Raw genomic sequence first — 12,015 nt, forward strand, 5'->3', positions numbered from 1 at the left:
CAATTAAAACCCTGTCACTAATGGAGATCTTTCAAACAAACAAACAAACAAACAAACAGACCTCATTTTCCTCAGTGCCATCAGGGATGCCAGCTTCTCTTTGGCAGTGGTTGCCTCCCCATTGGTTGAACCCAGGTCACCTGACATGGGTATGGCTTCCACAGTTGATACCTCACTTTTTGTGGGCTGTTTAGTGATTGGTGGGTTGACATTTGATATTTGTGAGTTGACATCTGATACTGGTGCAGTGACGTCTGATACTGGTGTTTTTACATCTGATACAGGTGTTTCCACATCTGTTGATGGCTTTGATGGTACATCATCATGTACGTTCTGATCTACTACATCCTGACTTGACTGTTCCTCCCCTGATGGAGAATCTCCATCTGCACCAAACGTTGTCTCTATTTTGGACTCTGTTGGTATACTTGTAACAGTTGGGTCATTGTGCTCTAACGACTGCGTTGGGCCCCCAACAGTCTCCAGATGAACCTCGCTGCCAAACGTTGTCATCAGTCTCGACTCTGTTAGAAGCTGTTCTTGGGACCAGCTTGGCGGAGGTGGCCCAGCGTTGGCAGTGTCAAAGGTCGTGACCTTTTCTGAGCGTACTTGACATCCAGGACCATCGAAAGTGGTGATGGTCTTGCATTCAGTACGAACCTCATCAAAAGTCCCTTCCTCCGCGGCACACGCTCCGTACTGTTCGTTCGAGTTGGACGAGGCCTGATCAAAAGAACCTAGATCATCCCCTTCTTCGTCTCCTATTGCTAAACTTATAGCTTGAATCAGATCGCTTTCTAAAAACGAGTGCACAGCACTCTCTATGGACTGACGGAAAATGTCGTCGGAGAGAGAAGGTCTCCTTTCCTCGCCTGGGTCATGTCCGTTCTCCACAGCATGAGGGGTGGGTTGCAACAGTCTTTCAAATAGTTGGTTAGCATCCCCAGGGGAGTCCTTCCCTTCTAGACTCTCTGAAATGCCACTGTCCACTGTCTCTGTGGCACTCCAAGACGCGTCAAGACCTACTGCTTTCTCCACTTCGCTGCCGTTTTGAGAATCGCCTAATTTTGGTATATCATCTACTGATCCCATGTCGACCAATGTCACCCCAAGGTCGACTATATCAAGCCAACTTTGACATTTGATTGGTCTGTCCAGTCTCATGGCTTCTCTATGCTCAAGACTAGTCTTTCTAATTCTGACGTCTCCAGCTCCACTGCTCTTTGGACTTGACTCCAATGAAATGGACTTTTTCTCTAACAAGTCATGATTGTTGCTCCCTGATTGATCGCATGATTCTGCTTCTGGCAGCTCTTGATTTGACGTTGATTCTACTGATTTCAGACACGTATTGTCACCTTCTGAGCTCATCTCACTGTGGTCATCATCATCCCAAATCTCCATGTCAATCAAACCATCTTCGTCACTAACAAGGTTAGTCCAGCTGGCATACGCCGCCTGTCCACCAAGCCTGCCCTGCAGTTGGCCAAACTTGGGGCTCTTTCTGGGAGACTTGTTTGGCCTGACAACACCCTCTACCCTGTTCTTAACTGGACTTGCTTTCACCTCTCCATCAGTCTCACTTGCAGGAACCTCCGTCTGGTCGGACCCATCCTGGCTTAGTCCTGACTGGAGGGAACCAACACTTGGTTTGTTAGAACCCGTTTCACAGGAAACAGAGTCCGAGACAGACTGGTTTGAGCCGGACGGCGTGGAACCGGCTCCATCCGGTTCCGTTCGACTGGAAATCGGCATGTCTTCCGGCCTGTCCACAACCTCCTCTACCACAACGTTATGTACAACTTCTCGCTTCAGAGAAACAGAACTATCTAAACTACCTTGCTTCAGAAGAAAACTGGGTTTGCCGCTCGGTAAGGAACTGTCTAAGCTGGACTGCTTCACCATACTCTGCCTGGCGTCTGTGAAGGACGTTTCTCTAGTCGTGTCTGCCACGTTGGTCTCGCTCCACGCAAACTTGGCCGGCTGGGGCCCCGAGTCCGCACTTAAGACCTCCAAAGTGACGATGTCTGGCAGGGAGGAAGCGTTGTTCTTAGACCCAGTATTTGTGAGCAGCTGCAAGGGGATGGGCTCAGACCTACGTTTCAGTTTCGCTTCCTCGTCAGAACTAGATCCGACGATCTCAGGCTCTGTCTTCTTATTGATGGACTTCTCCAGCTGCCTGTAACCCAGCAGCACCACCGGGTCCAACCCTGCACTCTGGGACGGCCTCTTTAGGGACTCCGGCTTCATGTTCTTAATGAACTGACTCGTCTTGGACCCAAACTTTAACCTGCCCTTGGAGCCTCGCCGTTTGGACTTCGCCCCGGTGCTGTCCCCGTCTTTGCTACCCTGTGACTCTGATCTGTTGAGAGATGAAGAGGAACCACTTTTCTTGTCCTTGGATGACCTTTTGTTGTCCTTCCTGCTGAAGGGGAGAGAAGATCTCCTCTTGTTTTCATCCCCGGCTGTGTTGACATCTGACAGGTCCATGGAAGGAACTGTGGGACAGTTAAGGCAAATAAGGTTTAACAAATTTAAAGACAAATGTTTGGAAAACTTGCCAGCAGTACAGGTACAAAATAGACTATACATACAATGTATCCACAACTCAAAAAAAGACAGCATCAGAGGGTCATGTTTCTAATCTGTTATCGTTTTAACCAACCTTACTAACGTAAGACTGCACTACCTGTATGGTCACAAGGCCACGATAATCGCTCTGTCGTTATATTGTTTTGTGCTTGAATATGCATATTTCTGCATCTTGATAGCTACTAACTGTACATTTTCATCTTACTATTATTTACCTCTTTATTTTGTATGCTGCAGGGGGAGACATTTTGTATGTAGCGGAGGTGAGTAATTACCTGTATTGCCTCACCATCCATTTTGTAAATGGAAGAAGTTTAATAAAGAAATAAAGATAACATTTACCTTCCTTGACATTTGCCACATATCTGTCCTCGAAGATGATAGGCAGGGTGGTTGCATCTCCGTCTGTCTCGGCACACTCCACGGGCACAGGTGGGAGGGTGGCGAAGTAGCAGGAGTTCCTCACCATGGCACCTATGTGAGCATGACCCTGGGGGCTTCATGCAGGAAGAAGGAAAACTTCACCATTATATGATGTCATAACTATCTGGATGAGGTTAAAGTAGCCATCTCTAATTTTTTACGAAAATGTAATTTTAGGTTTTGCACCTCCATTATTCATTAACATTAATCCGCCTAGTTACATAAGTTTGCCATTTTGACAAAAGGAGGGTTTCACTTTGAGGGATCTCTAGTGCAGCACCCAGCAGGTATGCACAGTTTAGATATACAGGAGTGCATTATACTGGGGGATGTTGGGTTGGAGATCTGTTTGGACGTGTCATTTCAGGGTGGCAGAATTATGTACCCTGGTGGAATTATGTTAGTACTAGTAGATGTTACATACATTCAGTCAATATAACATGTCCACATGTACATGCACAGTTTTCATTTGTGAGCCTTACATGGAGATAACAGAGAAGTTAAACCCATTCCTACTGACCCGTTATCACTGTAGGCCAGCGCACTCTGCCTGGGGTTTTCCACCGTAAAAAATGCCTCACAGAACCTCTGGACCTGCAAATCAAGGTAAATTTTAACAACCAATGTACTGTTCATAGACTCACATAAATGCAAAGATGCCCCTGACTACAAATGATATAGAACATAACATGAAAGAAAGATAAGAGACAGAGTTTGTCTCGAAAGCTCCCCAAAGTAGCTACTCCTTTTGTTCTGTGTAATGTTTAGATATTTGTCAAAAAGATATGATATATCATAAGTTGTTATTTCTATAGCACTGTATATTGCTGTTATATTCTATGTTATGAAACCCATGAGGCGAGTAGTACAGTCTCCTGGCTCCTGGGAATCGAACTCGGGCCGCCAGCCCACAAACCCAACACACTTACTACAAGACTAAAAGGTCCGGACCAGTTAGACTGGTCAGTAAGTGGCGCTTGACCCACACTGTTACAGTTGTAATATTCAAAGGTGTGGAAAGTTGCGTACCCGTGTCTGGTGATTGTTGTCTGACAGATACTGTGCTATAGGTGTGCTGGTGGTGACCATGTCAAGGAACTGAGTCCACAGGGCACACAGGTCCGCACACAGCTGGGTCAGGTGGGACGTCACCGTCTGGATAGCCTCGTCCTGCGTCTTCACAATCTGGGGACAGTAACATCAGTCCAATCATCAACCTTTAGCACACTGAAGTAGGCGTTTGGCTATTGATTACAGAGTTAGGCAGCAGGGAGAAGGTTAAAACATTCTGTCTTCTTAGATTTCACATTCTTACAATAAGCTAGGAGTAACCAAAAGTACACAATCTGGGGACAGAAACATCAGGCCAATCCTCAAAACATTCTGTCTTCTTAGACTTAATTTTTTCACAATAAAAGCTAAGACTAACCAAAAGTACACAATCTGGGGACAGAAACATCAGTCCAATCCTTAACCTTTAGCACACTGAAGTAGGTGTTTGGCACCCAATTCCCTATTGGATACAGAGTTAGGCAGCAGGGAGAAGGTTAAAGCATTCTGTTTTCTTAGATTTCACATTTCCAGAATAAAAGCTAGGAGTAACCAAAAGTGCTGCTTAAGGAGAAAAAATAAAGAAAGAAGGGTCACAGACATAACATCTATCAAAGTCTATCATGAAGAATCTAATCTCACCTTCATGGCTTCACATAAGGTCTCCAGCCTAGAATCTGTGTCTGAAACTTCTGCAATAGTAACAGAGATAAAATTTCAATGTTAAAACTATCATAAAAGACCAATGTGCAACAAATGCAGCTTTATTACTTGTAGTATAGCAACAAGGATGAGATGATTTCCTAATCCATCTTAAAGGAGAAGATCTGATGAAGTACTAAAAGGAATCATAAGGTTTGTCTGTCTTAATATTCAGCACACTGAAGAAGCCATTTGGCACCCAATTATCTATTGGTTACGTGGTTAAGCAGCAGGGAGAAGGTTAAAGACTAGTGCGCAAGTGCAACTTATATCAACCACTGGGAAAGTGTTTGATACGTACCTAATCTGAAGAGGTACTTATCCGGTGTCTTTGCCAGCAGTTCCTGGTACATCTCCTGCAGGCCAGCGTATGAGGACAGGAGGGCAGCACACATCTGTCTGTGTGTGTCCCTCGCCTGCGCCATGGCTTCAGCAAGGGCAGTACCCTTAGGGGCCTGCAACAAGAGAGGAGCATATACAGAATTATGATGCGATTAAGGTCTCATTCCTGAGTTACTCCAAGTGTAGACTCCCAAAGAGTCAGTTGGGAAATTGCCTTTTAGCCAGCCCAACTGATCTCAAGCCTCAAACTGATGAAAGCTTGTTTGTTACTGAAGAAATTAGGCGGTAAAGTTTGGCAGCCGCGCGAGGTCGGACATCCACAGCCTTGTATTTCGCGTGATGCGGTCGAGCGCTTTCAACTAGAAAATGCCTTTTTTGGAGGTGTAGCTAAGTACTGTTTGTAATTGTTATAACCAGAGATTTGATGTAGTGAAGTTGTCTGCAATTTTTTTGCATGATCTAGAGTAAATAGTCTCAACATAGAAAGAATGATATTGGTCCATTTCCTATAGCTTCATTACGAACGCGCCCATATAAAACACGTATTATAGCATATAAGCCAATGGGGCGAAAAAACTCATGAATGAGACCTTAGTGCTAGATGTTTAGAGTGCATTTTTCCCTGTATAAATAAATAATTGAAATGAAATGAGGTTACTTCCAGTGCTCTCTGTATGGCTTTAGCCGTATACAGATAGTCTTTTACACCTGACCCCTACACTATGAAAAATATCCTGGCCATCCTAGCATCCTACATGGCATACCCCTTACAGGAGTCTGATGAACAGAAATCTTCATTATGCAAAATAGACCAAATCCGAGTCTAACGTGATTACAAACAAGGAAGATAAAGAATATGCAGACTTACCGGCATGATGGCTTTGTTCATGTTGACGGCCCCAAACAGTATAGACTCCAGGGACACCAGTGGGAGTTTGTTACCGGCTGACTGACCCTTCAACCAGCCAGACTTGGCTGTCTTGGGAATACTGAAGAAATAGAGAATACATCTCAATAATTTTCTTTTCAATTTTTATTATGTATTATCTGTTACCAGTATGAGAAAATCCTGCAGTATATAAAATGTAGAAAAAACATTAAAATACAGTGCTAAACTTTCTTCCAACACTAAGGTATTCACGGATAAAATTGTCAACGACCACTGTCGCCTTCTTCGGGATCAATAAGGCGACATTGGTCGTTGAAAATTTGATCCGTGAATACCTTAGTGTTGGAAGAAAGTTTAGCACTGTATTATGATTACTACCAAGTTGAACACAGATTCCATGATAGAAAAAAACATTGTTGTTTCAGTACGGCAGCCTTGAGAAGGTAACCTTTGCCAAGGTACACCTGTTCCACCATACCTTCCACTTTGTTGGAGAAACATGATAAGTAAGTAAATAGATAAACAAATAACTAAACATCTATAAAGTATATGTACAGACATCTGACTCTGAATGATACAGTACGTGGGCATAAATAAATGTAAAAGGCTCAGTTTGTTGCCTAGTCCTCCTTTGTATATTTTTGAATGAAGAACTTACATGTTGATAAATTTGCTCATAACAAAATACAACTTAGCTGCTTTAATACCCATCATACATTGAGTTTCAATGTCCACAGCTTCCTGGAAAGCCAACAAAATGCTCTCATGACAAAGCTCGCATGCCTGTTCAAGAACATGCAATGCATGCACCAGTGAGAGACATGCTTACCGCATTCTGCAGTGTGCACACGCAGTGGAGAAAAGACAGGAGCAGGGACAAGGAAAGGACAAAATGCATATAAGTCACTAGGTATATCATTCCTGCTGATGAACTGACATTCACATCAATTTCCTCTTTCTTTGTTAACACATCCTTACAACAAGAACATGAAGGCATTCAGGCAACTACACGACACTTTTCAACTCCTATAAAAGAACTTTCTGGATGCCATAGAAAAGTACATCTCAAGATTTATGGTCTGTTATGTATGCAGAACACTGATAACAAATTTTATCGAACATCTCATTGTTGAGAGTAATCTGACAGGTGATGTAATGTACAGGTTGGGTGGATGATTACTGCTTCAAGATTAACAATCAATCAATGTAAAATATATGCTTCATATATCTATTCTTTTATGAAAGTCTACTGTAACAGGTGATAATCCCTACTGTGTACAGATAGGTATACACATCAAAGAATGTTTGGACATTAGAACAAGCAATGTATAAGTATATGACATGTGATATTTCGATATGTTGCTCTATCCCATATGATTGTGTGTTATCTAACTCATTTGTATGCACTTATTCGTTTGTATGTATGTATGTAGTAGACCTTACGAAAGTTGCTGTGCTTTTGTTGTGTCAATAAAGATCTTCATCTTCTATATTTAAGGTAATGAAAAAAGGGTCAAGGTCACAGCTGGCAGAATCATGGGGACCCTAGCACAGTACAAGATTCATCACACTACCCATGCACACATTCATGCATGGGTGCTATCCTATCAAGTTTACCTGGGCTCCCATGCATACTCCCTCCCTCTGTGAAGGAGCTAGCGAGTTTGGGAGCCCCGGTAAACAAGATAGGATGGCACCCAGTCTAATGCAGATGCCCCTTCACAGCTTTAAGGAAAACATGTCACTTAGGCCACATCAATTTAATTTCTTGGTTCACGGAATTCTTAAAAAATGCCAGATTGGAAAATCAACAGGAAAACAGAATCTCAGAGGAAAGTTTGTACTTTGGTGCACCCAGTTTTAGGGAGTGAACAGGGTCAGGTGCAAGTTTTCACCTCTGAGTCAGCCTTCTGTTTTAACGATGTCCTCATGCTAAAATTTTACCCAAAAAATCTCTTAACCAAGAAATTTAATTGGTGTGGCCTTATATATATCAAACGTCCACTTACTTCATGATGGGCTGGTGCAATGTAACCAGACACCCATGGATGGCGACCTCCATGGCACACAGGTGGAAGTAGTCAAACATGACCACTGCGTGGTGGTGCAGTCCCTTGTTGGCACATAGGTGGAGCTTCAGCACCCTGCTGCTTACCACCTGCAGACTGTCTCCATTATCAGCACTGGGGTGGGGGGGGGAGATTTGATTAGATTTATCAATATTTTGTGATAACTCATGTTTTGAAGATGAAATACATTTCTTACTAGACTGAGTATTGTATAAAAACGAGCGTCAGTCTCTGTTCAAATCAATTCAGCTTGACAACAGATGTAAGACAATATCATGGCGGCCTTGAAAAGGTGACCCCTGCGGGGGTACACCTGTTCCGCCATGCCTTCCAGTTTTGGAGAAGTGAAATAAATAAATAAATAAAAAAATAAATCAAAGCAAGATACTTGAAGATGTAGAATGTAGAAAGGTTTATTGCTAAAACAACATAGCAGTTAGTACATAGCAGCCAACTGGAAATGGACATGCAATAAAGATTATCATTATTAATATTAGGCTGTATAAAAACTTACCCAACTTACCAAACGCTTTTACAAACTTTAAGGTATAGCCCAGGTAACTAAACAATATACAGTGTACAGTACAAGAGCTTACGAGACCAGACTCAGGTACTACTATATAATTTTTTTTTTTTTTTCAGTTTTTACACAGGTTATACTGATGTCAGGGAAAGATACAAGTAACATACAAAATGGAGATACTTCTTAAAGAAACAAATCATTTGAAGTTTCCTCACCTCTCTTCTGAGAAGCACAGGTCTAAAACCAGTTGGAAAGCCGCTGAGTCGACAGTGTCTTCAATCTGGAAAGAACAAGGCAGGACTCATCATCTTCATAAGACCTCAATCATGGATCTGATGTAAAACTGCAGTACTCCTTTGAACCTTAGAGGGAGCTTCTATACATAGTTTCTCTGGAGGAGCTTACAAATTACAGAATCTTTTTAGGTTGTGACAGCCTGTCTGTGTGAAAAGTACCTGCTATATTCACATTTTACACAGAAACTGGGGCATGTAACTGTATGTCTCTTTCTAGTAACATCTGATATATTCCCAATATAGCTTCCAAAGAATAGGCAAATTTTTTCAATAATGATATGCAGAATCTTTAGAATTTGTCCATATTGTCTGAGACTTACAATGCAGCTATTCAGAGCAATCAGTAGTAATTGTACCGTTAGTGACTGCTTGTTCTTCTTGAGAAACATCTCCAGAAAGAACCATGATTATACAGAAGGATATGAATCTGAATGGGTCAACCTTTGCATAACACACCAGCATCACTGCACAAGGCTCGAAAAAGTGGGGGCATGTGCACCTGTACTGTGTGCACCCAAAAGTTGGAGCTGTGCACCTAATTTTTGACTGTGGGTGCTACAGTGCACCTAGATATTTTTGTACTCTATAGGGTAACAGTTCTTGTGTACACTAGCATACAGAATATTCTTGAGATGTAAGTATGAGAAAAAGCAATATAACCTTTTCTTGTACTTTATTTGATGTATTGCTTGGTTGAAATTTGAAATCTAGATAGAATTACAGATTGAAGTCTTAAGAGAGGCAGTAGCGTCAAACTTATATTTTGTTGACAATCAACTTCACTTTATGTTGTGCACCCAATTTTTTTTCTGTGCACCTAATTTTTTTGCTTGGGTGCACCAGTGCACCTATTTACAAAAAAGAATTTTGAGCCATGCTGCAGGTTAACTACATAACTCTGACCAGTCATATTTAAACCATTCATATCTACAACTAACTGTCATTTAAAGCAGACTATATTTAATTTAATGAAATGATCTTTGATGACAACAGGTTTGATTTTGCAATAGCTGGCAGGAAAAACATCTTTTGAATTCTAGGTTGATGATATAGCAGGTTTTAAACAAACCTTGTCAGAGTCCACCAGCACATGTACTTTGAAGAGGAAGATGTCATTGACTGTGACCTCCTCATTCTTGTACAGGATCTGGAAGGTTTTACTGACGCCCGTGGTCACCTCCTTCACCTGCGCTGGATACACATGTTCATATCCTGCACGAAAATACAAACAGAAAAACTAAAATTCAAATTCTTTAAAAAATCTTTTTTTTATTTAGCACATATCAAAGATACATTAATAAGTCAAAACAAGAATAAAATCATGATACAAATGTGCAAGGGTGACCGAAAGCTTGCATTACCAAGCTTACATGTTGGCCATCCAGGTAACTATGATATATATAAATATAATAAAATAAATCTACATTTATTTAGTACAGAAAACATTGCAAGGATAATATCAGCCTCCTTCCATCTAATTTCACATTCAAGGTCACACATACTGTACATGCACTCGCTTCCTACACCTTTATATCGCCGACACTAAAATCTCCCAATTTCATATTTGAAAAGGTCATAAGGTATGAACGTCATAGTACAGATTCTCTGCAAATCACAAAGAACAAATTGAAAGCGTTTTTCAATGTTTCCATGGTTTAGAGGGAGGTCAGGGTGAAAACTAACAAGGCGTAATGGATGGAAATGGCTACTTCTCCCCGCAGTCATGGTAATTACATATGCTGGCTGAGCACACCGCCTTCCTGTGTATGTACACTTCAGAAAATCAATAGCAAGGGAAGAGAGAAGTGCTTGCAGCAGCTTAGCAAATTTCAACCCTTCTTCAGTGGTACATGGTGCTGGCATGTACGATGTGTTGTGGTAAATTCATCTGGAAAGCTTTTACTCGCTATTCGTCAGGTGTGTTTGGGTTTATTCTGGACACACTACACTTATATTTACTGTATCTGTCTATCAAAATTCAACCCAGGTCCCAGGTCAATGACCCTGCTGCATACTTTGCATCTAGGTTATTCACAACTGGGCCACATCACTCAACCTGTTCCATCCTCCACCCATTCATGCCGCCACAGTAATGGATATGCTGTGTAGTACACATACAGCATACATGTATGTATTAAGTAGGGCATTTTTATCTCCATGAAAAATGGAGATATAGTTTTCGGTGTGTCTGTGTGTCTGTCTGTCTGTTTGTCTGTCTGTTTGTGTTTCCGGACTACTGTAGTCAGCATAACTCAAGAACCTCTTGATGGATTACGATGATATTTGGTATGTGGGCAGGTGTTGTGAAGCCGAAATTCAAGGTCGATTTTGGGCCCCCTGGTATGTGACCTTGGTACATGTACTGCAGCAGAAATTCCATTTTTGTATCTGTTGATCTGGACGTGCTATGGTCTTGATTTTTTGGTGGCAGATAGCTTGTTTCTACATGGATATTGAAATTGAATTTTATAGAATCAAAATATATAACTTAGGGATTACATAACCTTCAAAATGGGTAAAGAAACTATCTAGAACATCTTGTTGAACACCTTTTGTAATAAACTCGATTTTCATCTAGCTTATATACTGAATTTTCAATTTCATGGTAGCATGTATTGTTTTTTATTTTTCCCCATATGTTTTCATGAGGTAAATATTACTCTCTGGGGAAGTGTTCATCTATAATTCATCAATTACATAATCCAGGTGGATTTCTGAAGAAAAAAAATACCATCACATGATATAATGAATGCGTCACTATTTGAAAAATTCTGAGCCATAGCAGAACTATACGGCATACATACATTGTAGGGCAGATAGTTCCTCTGGGACTATCTAATATCTGATTTTCTTCATGACAATCTTTGACAGAAAGGTTTCAAGCGCTACACCAGTTACTCAGAACTTTAGACAGTCCCCATTAATATGTCCCTAGTGCTTAAACCAAATATAGCTAGTTGTCTTCAGCACAGCCTAGATCAGGGAAAGCTGAATGATGGATGAACCACCACTAAGTGAACGCCTCTTCTATCTGTAGTCTCCAAGTTCTTATACGGTGCAAGCTTCTCAGTTAGGCCAAGCCAACACAATATCATGCTTCTGTAAATGACTTCAATTTCTTACAAGCTG

At 41.4% G+C, this 12,015-nt stretch overlaps 1 protein-coding gene across 2 annotated transcripts in view; it reads right to left on the minus strand.

Annotated features, from left to right (window-relative positions):
• LOC136427661 (protein FAM135A-like) overlaps positions 1–12,015 on the minus strand; it is a 38,467-nt gene that overhangs the window by 10,424 nt on the left and 16,028 nt on the right. For both annotated transcript variants that reach the window (XM_066416708.1, XM_066416707.1), the window contains exons 3-12: positions 9,956–10,098; positions 8,806–8,870; positions 8,008–8,181; positions 5,978–6,098; positions 5,069–5,222; positions 4,708–4,757; positions 4,045–4,200; positions 3,536–3,609; positions 2,935–3,089; positions 62–2,498 (exon numbers count right to left, since the gene is read on the minus strand). In XM_066416708.1, coding sequence (XP_066272805.1) covers positions 62–2,498; positions 2,935–3,089; positions 3,536–3,609; positions 4,045–4,200; positions 4,708–4,757; positions 5,069–5,222; positions 5,978–6,098; positions 8,008–8,181; positions 8,806–8,870; positions 9,956–10,098 — 3,529 coding nt within the window. The remainder of the gene's footprint in view (positions 1–61; positions 2,499–2,934; positions 3,090–3,535; positions 3,610–4,044; positions 4,201–4,707; positions 4,758–5,068; positions 5,223–5,977; positions 6,099–8,007; positions 8,182–8,805; positions 8,871–9,955; positions 10,099–12,015) is intronic.

The sequence above is a fragment of the Branchiostoma lanceolatum genome, chromosome 2, assembly GCF_035083965.1.
Source record: "Branchiostoma lanceolatum isolate klBraLanc5 chromosome 2, klBraLanc5.hap2, whole genome shotgun sequence".
Classification (NCBI taxonomy): domain Eukaryota; kingdom Metazoa; phylum Chordata; class Leptocardii; order Amphioxiformes; family Branchiostomatidae; genus Branchiostoma; species Branchiostoma lanceolatum.